Source organism: Alosa pseudoharengus, unplaced genomic scaffold, assembly GCF_046254945.1.
Source record: "Alosa pseudoharengus isolate Yale_2024_CS ecotype anadromous, Long Island Sound unplaced genomic scaffold, YU_APseudo_1.1 YU_APseudo_1.1_scf_15, whole genome shotgun sequence".
In the NCBI taxonomy this organism is placed as follows: domain Eukaryota; kingdom Metazoa; phylum Chordata; class Actinopteri; order Clupeiformes; family Clupeidae; genus Alosa; species Alosa pseudoharengus.
The window spans coordinates 38880485-38895366 of NW_027468620.1; the positions used below are offsets into that span (position 1 = coordinate 38880485).

General features: G+C 43.7%; 1 protein-coding gene across 3 annotated transcripts in view; it reads right to left on the bottom strand.

Moving 5' to 3' along the window:
* Nucleotides 1-14145, bottom strand: part of LOC143124686 (histone acetyltransferase KAT6B-like) — an 89330-nt gene extending 75185 nt beyond the window's left edge. For 2 of the 3 annotated variants that reach the window (XM_076286394.1, XM_076286392.1), the window contains exons 1-2: nucleotides 13918-14145; nucleotides 10050-11186 (exon numbers count right to left, since the gene is read on the bottom strand). In XM_076286394.1, the coding sequence (XP_076142509.1) occupies nucleotides 10050-10895 (846 nt within the window). In that variant the 5' untranslated portion in view covers nucleotides 10896-11186; nucleotides 13918-14145. Of the gene's footprint in view, nucleotides 1-10049; nucleotides 11187-12784; nucleotides 12868-13917 lie in introns of those variants that run through there. The other variant, XM_076286393.1, reaches the window with a different exon arrangement.
* Nucleotides 14146-14882: the final 737 nt, after the last annotated feature.

A 14882-nucleotide genomic window follows, 5' to 3' on the forward strand; every position in this document is an offset into this window, starting at 1 on the left:
TTGCGTGACATTAAAGCCTACTGGAAAGATTTTTAATAGCAATTTAATTGAATGCAATTTACTTTTACGATTAAATAAAATTAATGTATCCCTCTCACCCATAGTTTTCTATTTATTTACAAATGTACATAGACCTACTGTAATTACATTTATACATAGTTATTCTACTGATCTTTATACTATTCATCCTGCACATAGACTTATTCTTACTACTCTTATAATGTTGTTTCTGCACTATGCGGTTTCCACACTGCACATAGCTGTATGTTATGTACATATCTGTTATATATTTGTCATATTGAATATCCATATTTATTCTGTTTTATTATATTCTGTTAATACACTGCATATATCCATCTTATTATTTCTACTATTATAATGTTACTGCTACATCTACATACAATATTCTACTTATTGTATGAGATAACTGCTAATACACTGCACATATTTATATTTAATTCATATTACTCTAAACCACCTTCTGTAAATCAACTGTATACTACTGTCTACATTGCACTATATTTCTTGACCTGTCTCTGTATATTTCATCACCTTTCTATACTTTGCATCACATTGAATGCATACTGTACATGAATCACAGCTAAGATCTTTGGTTGCTATGAAGGCCAGTCGTTCTAAATGGATGGTTGCTATGGCCAAAGGCCAGTTCTATCTCTGCCGTTGTCAAGCGGGCATATCCGAACCTTATCTTATTTGATCTTATCTATTTTACTTAGCCTACTTCCATACAGCGAGTCCCATTAAGAAGTGGCCACTTCATTCATACTTACCGTGATTCACACAGCAGCATTATTAAATTAATCCGTCACCATACGCCTATGCCTACGTTTGCAAAGAAAACATTTTAATTTGATTCACATGAAACGTTACATTTCATGTACATGTTGACAATGAGTAGGCTAGTTTTGGTTGCTGGTGGTGTTATTGCATCCCTTAGTTATGCCTACAATGCAAGTTCCCTCGCGATTGGAAGCTCCTGTAGACAATAGTAGACGCATTTCAAAACATCGCGTTAGGAGTCCTTGCCACTTCTTTTAAGCTGTCACAGACGTAGGTGCTACTTTTAGGGCTAAAGTGCTTCGTGAATTACTGTTAGTAAAAAAAAATAGCAGTCCTAAAGTTACACGTGACGAAGTTACGAGTGCAAGCATCTCATATCAAATGACCATAAATCCCAATTAGCAACATACATCTCCTCCCTATAGCTAGTCACACAAGAAATTAATGATATTAAATCTCTGCTTAGCATGCTTCTCCGCTTAGCATTCTAATAACAGAAGGGGCACATTTATGTTGACCACTACAACATGACTCATTATGTCTGTAACGTTAACTGCATAAAACACTTACTTTCATAAAGGACGCACACCATCCAGCACATGGAAACCGATATTTTAGGTTCTTGGCCACAAACTCAAAACGTGTCTCTCTGAAGCCCTGTTCTAGAATCTTTGCTCTGAAGGCTGTGTTGCTAGGCGACATCAAATAAACGAAATGCTAGTCTTTCAGTATTAAATGTGTACGTGTGATTCCGAATGGATGTGTGTGGTTTGCAATTAGAATAAACAAGAAATAACATTTCCAATAATGTCCCATGATAAATTACATAATATTTGCACCTTCCTTACTTGTGAATCTCACACCGTATTTCAAGTAGGCTACACTAGTGAAATGTAATACAACGCTGCCACCTAGCGTTCAGATAGGTAGGCTACTTAAGATTAACGTGGCATTTCCTGCTTATTCTTTTGTCAACACCATGCTTTTAGGAAAACAATCTTTTTATCATAGTTCCCTCTTCAATGAGCGATTACCAGCTCGTTTTTGTAACAGAGATAGCTGATTATTGTCCCTAGGTTTACAGAAACACCTATTCATATTAATACGTAGCCTATGGAGTGCTGCCGACCACTGTTCATTACAAGGCCCAGAATGCCTTGCATGTCTTTACAACAAAACAACACAGTAAAACCTAAATGCCCGTAAACATATGCATTTGCATACTTGTAACATTTTTAATAATACTCTCCCATCATGATATTTAACAATAATGAAAAATTTAATTTGAATACCGTCAATGTGAAAACAACTCTATTATGTAAGCTATATATAGCTACTGTTCTCCTTGCTATTTCAGTTCGTAAGTCCATACTATCCCATGGCAGAGTAAGGATTTCATGATTGGGCAAGGTTGCCCGGAGACATTGTGGCTACCCAGAGACATTGAGCATACTTGGAAGGCGTTGTGATAGAAGGTGAATGGTGCAAAGGTGAATGGTGAGAGTTACCAAATACCTGTGGGTGGTTTGCCAAATCATGGAAACTTTTGGAATATTTCTTTTTTTTTTTAGCTTATGCACCCTCACACTGGAGTCCCCAGTTCATATACAAAATTTGGTATCGATATGTGACGGTGTTCCTGAGATATGGACGACTTCCTGTTTCGGAGCTTCGCCGCCGATTTCGTTTGGCTGTGACGGGCAAACGCTTTCGAAAATCAAAAATCCTTCTAGTTACTTTTGTGAGGCTTGGTCCAATGATAATGTACGTCAAGTTTCGTGGCGTTCGGACCAAATTTGTGACCTGTGAAAATTTAGTTTGCTTTCTATTCAATCCAATATGGCGGACGAACGACATGCCCACTTGACGTCATCTTCTCGAGCAAGTTACACCGGTACTGCCCGGACGTTTTAAAGTTGGAACGGTGTCTCTGTCTCAAAGGGCCTAGGCACAGGGAGAAAAAATGTAAGGGAGACGGGAATAATAATAATAATATTAATAATAATAAGAAAACTTAAGAAGAACAATAAGTGTGCTGCTTTGCAAGCACACTTAATAATAATAATAAAACTTAAGAAGAACAATAAGTGTGCTTGCAAGCACACTTAATGAGTTGACCCCTCACCCTTGCTCAAGTTCAAATGCACAAATACCAACCGACTTTAACTTGTGCAACCGAAATAAACTACCGACTGGGTTATTTCATTTGTAAAGACATGCGCCCGCTCAGTGTGGTTGAAAATTAAGGTTTACGTAAGGGTGGATTGCCCTAATGTGGGACATTTTTTGCTTTTCTAACTTCTGTAGTAGGCTATATTAGGCTACAATGTGAGGACATATGAAATCCACATTTTGATCACAGGACCCCACAGTTTTAGCTTTCCCACTTTCACTGGCATTCATCACTTTGGGGAAGAGCCACACCCACTGGAGCTTAGATGTCCCACATGAGGACAATTAGGCACAAACGATGGAGCATCGTTACACATTAGGACACTTTAGTATATGGGGCAAACGATGGAGCATCGTTACACGTTAGATGGAGCATCGTTACACATTAGGACACTTTAGTATATGGGGCAAACGATGGAGCATCGTTACACGTTAGATGGAAACACTTGATATTCAATTTATGTGCTACAATGCAGGGCTGTTAACTGTGTGACAACAGTGGTTTATTTAAACTACATCATAAGAATTTATTTCGTCAGTCATCATGCTCATTTTAATGAGTAAGAATGAAAGTTCTGCTGTATTCTGCTGTCTATTGCAAACAAAAATCTCCCGCGAGTCACGTCAGGCTGTCTGTAGTAATATATTGAATCGTGACCCATGTATCGTGATATGTATCGTGATATGTATCGTATCACCAGATACTTGCCAATACACAGCCCAGTATCATGTCACTCTTATGTAGATACCTTGAAATAAAGTGTTACTCAATGTTCACACACACACACACACACACACCTTTCCCACAGCTTTGCACTTACTCTCTCTCACACACACATGCAAATGCACACACACGACACCTTCACATTATTTTCCACACACTCTCATACAGCTCTTCTCACACACACACTACACACTACACACAACACACACTACACACTACACACTACACACACACACACACCTTTCCCACAGCTTTGCACTTACTCTCTCTCACACACACATGCAAATGCACACACACACACACACACACGACACCTTCACATTATTTTCCACACACTCTCATACAGCTCTTCTCACACACACACACACACACACGCACACACACACACACACACACACAATAGCTCTGTGGGGTTGGCCTTTCCTTTCTGCAGGGTGAACCCCGACTGGCTGAATAAAGACACAACAGCAGCTGTGAGTTGACCATGCATGCACACATACACACACACACACTACACACACACTACACACACTACACACACACACACACAAGCCTTTTAACGCCTCTGGCCAATCACACACCATCTTCGCCGGCCATCTGTGAGGCATCGCTCTCACACACACACACACACTACACACACACACTACACTCACTACACACACACTACACTCACTACACACACACTACACACACACACACACACACACAACACTCACTACACACACACTACACTCACTACACACACACACACGGCTGCTTAGTCCATGCTATCATGTCCTTGTGTCAATGAGATGCATCGCTTAGCAACAGTCAATCCTCCACCCAAATCTCCCCCTTGTATTCTCCGTGCCTGGACACCAAAGCTGTGTGTGTGTGTAGTGTGTGTGTGTGTGTGTGTGTGTGTGTCTAGTGTGTGTGTGTGTGTGTGTAGTGTGTGTGTAGTGTGTGTACAAGGGAATGTGCTCCAGGATTTGATTACCAAATGGCTCCCATTGTCAGCATCTGCTGACCAGAGGTGAGCTGCTACACACAGATAATGCTCTGCTGGAGAAAGACCACACACACACACACACACACTACAAGCACACGCACACAAACACACACACACAAGCACACACAAACACACACACTACACACAAACACACTACACACACACACTAATCCCTCCTCTGGGATCAATGGGGTGTTCACATCACAGTGGCCGTTATCAACCCACTTCAGCCGTACTCCCATATTCAATCCTTCACCAAGACCATCTTTCTAACCTCTTCTCTCACACTCTCACACACACGTATGTACACACACATGAAACAGGTCAACTACATGCACAGGTCAGAACTACATACTGTACACGTGCACAAAGAATCACATCACATCAAATAAAGAGCCCTCACTGCTCTTGGCACTTCCTCCCCCGCCCTATACACACACACGCACGCACGCACAGACACACACACACTCCATAGAGCAGAGCATTTAATAATCACACACACACACACACACACACACACCATAGAGCGGAGCATTTAATAATCACACACACACACACAAACACACACACCATAGAGCAGAGCATATAATAATCACACACACACACACACACACCATAGAGCAGAGCATTTAATAATCACACACACACACACACACACACACCATAGAGCAGAGCATTTAATACTCACACCATAGAGCAGAGCATTTAATACTCACACACACACACACACACACACACACACACCATAGAGCAGAGCATTTAATAATCACACACACACACATCATAGAGCAGAGCATTTAATACTTACACACACTCACACACACACACACTCACACACCATAGAGCAGAGCATTTAATAATCACACACACACCATAGAGCAGAGCATTAAATAATCACTCTCTCACACACACACACACACCATAGAGTAGAGCATTAAATAATCACTCTCACACACACACACACACCATGGAGTAGAGCATTAAATAATCACACACACGCCCTGCTTACTCCATGTGCACACACACACACACACACACGCACACGCACGCACGCACACACACACACACACACGCACACACACCATAGAGCAGAGCATTTAATAATCAATACATCCCACGCACGCACACACTCACACACAGCACCGGGAGAGGGATGACCTTTCTATAAGCAAATGACTTGAGAGTGATGGTGACGGATCAGGCGCGACCAGATCAGCCAACAGCAGAGTATTAAACACACACACACACTCACACACAGACAGACTGAAGTAGTAGGACTGCTGCCCACAACTAGCCTATGGTCTCTCTCACACACACACAGCCAACAGCAGAGTATTAAACACACACACGTGAGTGAGTGACTAGACATGATTAGTCTTCTAACTGTCAATAGTCAAGGGTATAATCTGCGTTCAAGTAGCTATATTCTCTTAAAAGTTCCCTCAATAAAGACAGAGTTTGGAAAAACTGCTTTTATTTATAGTGCATCAACTGCTTGGAATGTCGGGCTGGGATAAACGATTATTTTTTAAACGATTAATCTAGCGATTATTTTTTCGATGCATCGATTAATCTAACAATTCATTTTTTTCAGTCCGATTCGATTATCTCCCCATTAATTCACTAATAGCAACTTATACATGTTTATTTACATATCTGAATGAAAAAAACATGAATTCTTTAACATTGCAATGTTTATTGCTCTTAACATTCCAAAATAAAAGACTATACAAGTGCAAAGTAATGCATTCTTAGTCAGAGGTAGCATTCAATAAAGTTCAGTAGTGTATGTCTAATTGAGTGCCTGTCATTTTAAGACGTTCGTGTGGGAATCCTTGCAATTAACATTAACACAGTTAAAAGGCTGCTGATGTGTGGATGCAATTCATAACGTAGTTAGTTCAAATAACGGTTTGTACTTCTCCTTTGGACAAGCACTTTTGAGTCTTGGAAAACACTTTTCCATTTACATCGGGATTTTGCAAACATTCAGAATCAATAAAATGAGCCCTGCATAACGAATACAAGCAGCTGCAAGTAAGCATGCTAAACTTGACACCCAAACAGTATTCTAACGTTAGCATTGAGATACTGCTTGATTGCATACTGTAACTTACCTTAGTTTAGTCTCCTCAATGTACTATGTTGTGATAAGACCTTAGCAGAGTTTACTTTAACTTTAATGCAGCAGTTTTGAACAAATTTGCGCAGCATGGTCACGATGCTAAGCGGATTTAATAGCAATTTAGCCCACTGTGTTCTATGCAGTGCTTCTATGTGGCAACAACAATCCTTCAACAATCGTGAATATTTTGCGGGGCGAGGAAAGGCTGTGTGAGTAAAAAGTGCAGCTCAATGAAATTATGTTATCTTATCTTTAATTTAACCCATTCGCGCTGGATGCTGCATGCCGCAACATTGACCCTCCCGCTGGATGCTGCGTAGCGCAGCATGCATTTTATTTCATGTTTCTAGGTGCTACAGAGGCTTAGATATAAAATTTTGGTAGACGTTGACAATTTTTAGTATGTTTTCAGAAAACCCTCAGGAAATAAGGTTATTTAGTCTAGAATGCCATAGGATTCTATAGGCGTTTTTAGCAGGCATTTTAGGAGTAAATGGGTTAAATAGCAAGCCTACAACATAGAACATCAATGTGTGGTGGCCGGTTTTGATTTCGTGGTGCCCAGCCACAGATTAGTCAACGTATGGAAAACACTGAAGGTGTAAAATTAAAAATATTTAGCAGCACGTTATGCTTGACCAATCGACGCTCATATTTAGCGTCGACGTCATCGATTACGTCGACGCGTTGTCCCAGCCCTATTGGAATGAGATTCAAAGATCATTGAAGCTTACTGTATTTATTTCGATCAATGAATTTAAGTCATTATTTAAAGCTCTGCTCTATAGTGTGTGTCTCTATCTCAACCAAACATCCCAAACTGTCTGCACTCTTAACTTTTAATTTTGTTTTATTGTTGTATTGGTGTGTGTGTGTGTTGTGACTTGTTTATGTACTTATTTTTACTGTCTGTCTCTATTATGTCCACTGTGTGCTGCTACCTTAGCCAGGGCTCACGTGTCTCAATGTGATTTTCTTCCCTGGTTAAATAAAGGTATGATAAATAATAACACACACACACACACACAGACTGGAGTAGTAGGACTGCTGCCCAGAACTAGCCCATGGCCCCACACACACACACACACACACAGAGAGAGAGACAGACACAGAGACAGAGAGAGAGAGAGAGAGAGAGAGAGCGCGCAGAACTAGCCCATGGTCTCACACACACACACACACAGAGAGAGAGAGAGCAGAACTAGCCCATGGTCTCACACACACACACACACACACACACACACACAGAGAGCAGAACTAGCCCATGGTCACACACACACCCCCACCCTCTCTCTGTGTGTGTGTGTGTGTGAGACCATGGGCTAGTTCTGCGCTCTCTCTCTCTCTCTGTGTGTGTGTGTGAGAGAGAGACAGAGAGAGACAATAACTGGCTGGGAAGCCCACACACACAAATGCATGTGTATGTCAGTCCGGCTGGAATGGGAGGAGATCAAAGCTCTTTCAGACTAAAAGCAGCTTTTCCTCTACGTTGATTATGGGATGGCGGCCCCCCCGCGGCAAAATTAGGGGCGGCCGCGGCCTACTGGTTAGCGCTTCAGCCGCGGCCTACTGGTTAGCTTTGGACTTGTAACCAGAGGGTTGCCGGTCCGAACCCCGACCAGTAGGCACGGCTGAAGCGCCCTTGAGCAAGGCACCTAACCCCTCACTGCTCCCCGAGCGCCGCTGTTGATGCAGGCAGCTCACTGCGCCGGGATTAGTGTGTGCTTCACCTCACTGTGTGTACACTGTGTGCTGAGTGTGTTTCACTAATTCACGGATTGGAATAAATGCAGAGACCAAATTTCCCTCACGGGATCAAAAGAGTATATATACTTACTTATATAGGGATCAAAAGAGTATATAAAGTGAATGCTGCCATGGTATCAATGTGCAGTTGCCTTTAAATAATCCTGCTGGCGTTTCCTCTGCCGCTCACATTGCAATTTAACAATTAAAGTAAAACTAGACAGAGGTTATTATGGCCAAAGAAAGTAAAGGATATTTGCAAGCTAAGTAAGCTAAGCGTTTTCTCCATTGTCACCATGAACTACTGGTATGTTCAAGCAGTGACATGTGGTATGGGTTAACGTGTCATGAGTCAGACAGAAGATGGGCCTGTCTTTAGTTCCTGAATCCTGTCCCTCTCAAATGACGTTAAATGGTGTGATTAGCAACTAGAATTAAAAACCCAGGTGACACCCCCGTATCCTCTCCCTCAATTCCTTTAACAACACACACACACAACACACACACACACAATAAGCAGTTAAGATGACCCAAGAGTTCTAGCAACTTCTGAGATCAGGATAATACACACACGCACACACACACACAGTGAATGGAAATCCCTGTTGAGTTCTAGAATCCCTGTTGAGTTCTAGGAGACAAGACACATCCTGTTCTCTTCTGCTCATCAATAAGCCCCCTACACACACACACATACGCACGCACGCACACACACACACCAGTGTATTCAACGATATTTACACGCACATACACACAGGCACGCACGCACACACACACACACGCACGCACACGCACGCACACACACGCAGGCACGCACGCACACACGACAGGCACGCACACACGACAGGCACGCACACACGCACGCACGCACACACACACACTCAGGCAGGCACACGCACACACACACTGCAGAGACAGCCAAAACTAATTTCCCAGTGCACCAGTGTATTCAACTGTGACACATATACACATACATACGCACACACGCACGCACGCACACACACACACACACACACACTGCAGAGACAGCCAAAACTCATTTCCCAGTGCACCAGTGTATTCAACTGTGACACATACACACACAAACCTCTGGAAGGGGCAATCTGCCTAAACCCATGTGTCAAAAAGAAATGGCACGATCTACCAATACCCTGTTGAAGCTCAAATCTCACACACACCAATGGAATAGCACACACACACACACTCACTCACACTGAACATGAAAGCACTTCTTCCAAGCACATCAGTAACATTTTCTCATTCATACACACACACAGCACCATTGAGATCACCCTCTTGCTCATACACTTACAAAAACACACACACACACACACACACAGCAACACCTGTAGAAATGTGTAAACCACTAACAAATTGCACACAAAAACCTGCTGACATAAAAACCCACTGCTGGCAACTTCCATGCACCTCATCACAAACAGTTTCTCTTTCACACACACACACACACACACACACGTACGCATCCTCACCTGACTCCTCTCGTGGGGCAGCAGGGTGACCGGCGGCAGGCCTCCTCTGGGCACGGCGCCCCCCGCAGGGCCGAGTCGGTAGCGCGGGCCGTGCTTCAGCAGGCGTCCGGTGCTCACGGCGCGCTTGGTTGCGAGGCGGAGGCGGTGCTTAAAGCGCGGGTTGGCCACCACGCTGGCCAGGTCTGGCTGCACACGCAGGTAGCGCTCCATGTTCCGGAACGACGAGCCTGCGCTCGCCAAGAGACCCTCCTGCGCCCGGAGCAGCAGCCGAGTCCAGTCCACCTGCCGCAGGTCTGCCACGGCCCCAGCGTTCCGCTGCGGTCTGGACACAGGGTTCCGATCCGACACAGGGTTCCGCTCCGGTCTGGACACAGGGTTCCGCTCCGGTCTGGACACAGGGTTCCGCTCCGACACAGCGTTCCGCTCCGGTCTGGACACAGCATTCCGCTCCGGTCTGGACACAGGGGCAGCGCGGGGAGGTGAGGTGACCGGCGCATGCGATACCCCCGGCGTGGTCATTGCCGTGGCTGTGGGGACCGTTGGGGTGGCTGTGGTGGTTATTGCCCCTGTGGGGTCTGTAGGGGTGGCTGTGGTGGTTATTGCCCCCACAGCGCCCCCCCCAGGATCCTTGTAGGAGGTGCAACCCTTGCTGGTGACGCGCAGCACGCTGCCATCCTGCACGGCCAGCTCTAGATGGCGCTGTGCCGTGAGGCGGTCCAGGCCGTGGGCGGCGCTCACCGCATGACAGATGCGCTCCTCTGATGGACGCTGCTTCTGCCGGCGGATCTTGCCGATGGCCTCCAGGATCCACGCTGTGTAGCGCAGGTCGGCCAGCCGCAGCATCATACCCACAATCCTCGGCTGCTGACGCGCCACTCTTCCATCCAGGCTTCGCACGTGTCCACTGGCTCCTACACGCGCCGACGCGGCCGAGAGCAGAGCGCTGCCGGCCCTCGCACGGCCAGACGCATCACTTAAATCCACAACGATCCACACACGCCCGGAAATCCACAACTATACAAACAAACACGTTAATCCACACCAGGGTGCTGATATGTATCCAAATCTCACAGGCAGGAGAAAGAGAGGTAGGAAGAACCTAGCTGCAACTCCTGATCAGGACGGAGGCGACAACACCTGAGAAAGACAACACACAAGGAGGGAGGTCACCAAAGCAACACACACACACACACATTACTAAAAGGTTAGAGGCATCACAACCAGCACATTGCATTTCTAGTCATGCAACAGTCAAATTAACCTAAAACATCACCAGATAATACCAGAGGATAGGCGATATATGTCCGACAGGAACCCGAGAAACAACAGTTTCAAGTGTTATGGCCAATTACCCAGGCTTCCAAGGGTGCAAATCGCTATGAATCCTGTACTTGAATGATTTAGCGTCCCGTTCGCGGGCTGGCGTGTACAGATTTAGTGTAAGTGGTGTGTAATGATTTAGAGTGTAGACTAATGGCATGTAATGTCAATGTTGCGCTCCCGTTACATCTTCAGGATCATTCACGAGCAACACGTCAGACTGTAAACATTCCACTTGTAGGATAATCTGACCGTCCACACACGCACACACACAGGGCTTCCACGCGCCAGCAGGTGACCCATCGACAATCATTCAGAAAAGCGCTGGGTGCGTCACCAGTCCAACACACGCATACCAGTCTAAACAACTCATTACCGCTTAAGCCATCATAAACGATTTAATGGCCGGTGATGAATAAAATTAAATGGCTATTGGGCAGATGAGATTTGCGACTGACCTGCGCCAAACTGCCCTTCTGCTAGTTAGCCAACTTCGGCTACAGTGGACCTACCGACAACCATTAACGTTACCAAAGAAATAGTGCAACTTGGCCCTGGCTTTCCACGACTTAACGTTAACCTTGCTGGGAAACCTAACTGGGATATCGTGTCGTATGGAAGGCGCACACCACACACTCCAGTAACGTTAGCTAGCTAGGAAGAAGGTTTCACACTAGACTGCTAAAATAGCGGTCTATTTTACAAAATGTTACTGTTAACGTAACGTTAACGTAGGCTACTGTTGAAGGCGATGTTGCTGTTTTTCCGACATGGATACAATAAAGGACAGCTGCCATGCACATAACAGTGACCCTGTCAATAGATACAGAGCTCAATTAAAATAAAAAATTGTTCATCCATTTGACCTAAATTGTGCATCAACTTACGCTTAACATTAATTATGGCGTTGAGATAATGTCCATTTAACATCATTAACACTTAGGCTATTCCTAAAATTAAGGTGTAAATAACGTCTCCAGTGACATTGTCCAATCTAACTTTCTTCCGAAATGGTTAACGTTTACTAACAATTCAAGTAGCCTATGTCTACAATTATTTCTACAATCATGTCAGGCTCAAAGCTAAATTAGCATAACGTTATCCATTCGTGTGTACAATATCTTTAGGCATGCTAGAAGGCTAACCCGTTAGCTATCAAGCTCAGAAACCTGCCAACCATGCTGGTTAGCGGATCGCAAAGCCCACGTACACCCGTGCAGCCTGGCAAACGCTCAATAGAGCCTCCAGCGACTATCGCTATCAAGCCACCAGGCTATGTGTGCTGTGCTTTATGACTACTTCCGACAAGATGACTACCGACAATTTATGACGACAAGTAAACATGGCAATTAACCTACGACCACAATGAATGAGACAATTCACAAACATTTATCTCTGGCAGCATAATAACTCACCTCGACTACTGGGCTACTGCTTGATCGTGTTACCTAAACAGACGCCATTTTGTTACAATGTTGTAGTTTACATGAATCCGACATGACACTGATTATAACCCAATGGAGTCTCATTAAACGTTACCTTCGCACCCCTTCTCCCTCCCTAGAAACTTTAATATTGGTTTAAAAGGGCGACCTCAGATCTCTGGTTTGATAAACTCCGCGTCAATCACGGGAGGCAAGTTCAACCCCCCCAGGAGTCTGTTGGTTCCTTAATCTGCCAATAATCACTTGACCCGCCTTTTAAGGCGCCGACAACTCCCTATCAATGCAGAAGAAACCGAGGGCTGTCGTGTCTACAGCCAACGTGCGATGTATCCTACATCGTTGCAGTAAACAACTAGCTTCCTGAACAAATGATTCGGTTTACTGAGCATTGTAAATGCATTTAATATTGCAATAAAACCAAATTAGTGATAGGCTATTTACAGACGACCCAGTTAGCTAGGGACAACTTAGTGTAGTCAACTGACTAATTATTTGTAGCTTTAACACATCTTTAAATATTCAAATAACGGTTATTAGTTCAACCTGTCAGTGCCGATATTGTGTAAGCTGACATAGGATGCTAATTAATAGTCTATGGAAATGACATCGTTAACGTTAGCCTTTTTATTGGAGATGTTTGGTTGCCTCTTGAACAGCTAGGGCTAAAGCAGCGTGCATTCAAAAAGCTTACAATCAATCTTATAGCTGCTATCAACAGAAAACGAATGTGTAGACATCATAACGCCCGCTATAATTCTTTCAAGTTGTCATATTAGCCTAGGCCTACTGCCTATTAACAGTTAAGAGATCAAGTGGGCTTTGACAAACACAGCGCAGATGGCTATCGGGAAATTTCCATAGACTGCTGCTGAATCAACATCAACAACCCGTTAGTCGTTATTCAGAGGAACGCAAGATTATGTAGTAAGCTATATACTTGTGCTAATCAATGCGTGCCTCTGTTTCGACAACTTGTTTGACAGGTGAGACTATTCCAAACTCATGGGAACTAGAATTCGTCTCACAGCCCTGAGAAACGCAACAAGGGTATCAAAGGCAGATGCCCGACAATGTTGGCAAGCGGACACCGAGCTGGCTGTTACCTTCAAGTTTTCTCGATCTTTCTCACCCTCCCTGCACGAAGTAAAATGCGTTGATCGGTAGGTCCTCTGATGAAAAATTCACAAGAAGGACGAGCGTAATCCACAATTCCCATTTGATGAAGTGCTGGTGCTTTCGACAGCTCGCAGGCTCGCGCGCCGGGAGGGACACGTTCGCTAGCCTACTAATTGAAAGGTTAACAGCTCAGAGAGAAGGCAGTGTGTGACAAAGTAGCACCCTCCCCTCCGATGTACTGACGGACAGCCCTTAGAGGACAGGACACGTACCTCACCGTGGTTGTGTGTGTCACTTCGTTTATCTTATATAAACACACACCCACAGAGCATTTCAGGCTACACATCAAACATGCCTTTACACAGGCGTTATATTAAGCCTGTTTATTTGATATTATTTTATTATTGTATTTGTATAGGCTAAGTAAGCTACACACTGTAAACCCTAATATGTTCAATAAACATACACTTTTCGAGGTAACATGTTGCCCTAAATATTTTATGTTATGTGTTGTTCAATAAACAATCAAATTTACATCAAGTGTAGCCTACTGTACGACATGTACCAAATAGTAATGCATTATGAATTTTAGTACAATAAACTAGTTTTGCAACAACATAAACTTGCGATGAAAGAATACCTTCTTGAACTTTTAGTTAATTGAGCATAAAATGTCTTTTTAATTTAATTAAAAGTTCATTATACATTTCTTATAGTTAAATATGTTTTAATCTGCTTAAGCTATGAAAGTAAAAGAAACCATTTTTATACAGAACACTTGAGTGTTTATTCAATTGTTAGGCTACTCAACTCAACAATCTTTTTCAGAGTTCAAAATACATCTGATCAATATCAAAATCACAGAGAATAGAAATACAAGCTCTATAGAAACTCTACATACACACACAGATGTAGAATACACCATCAAAACAATATCAAGAACACACATACA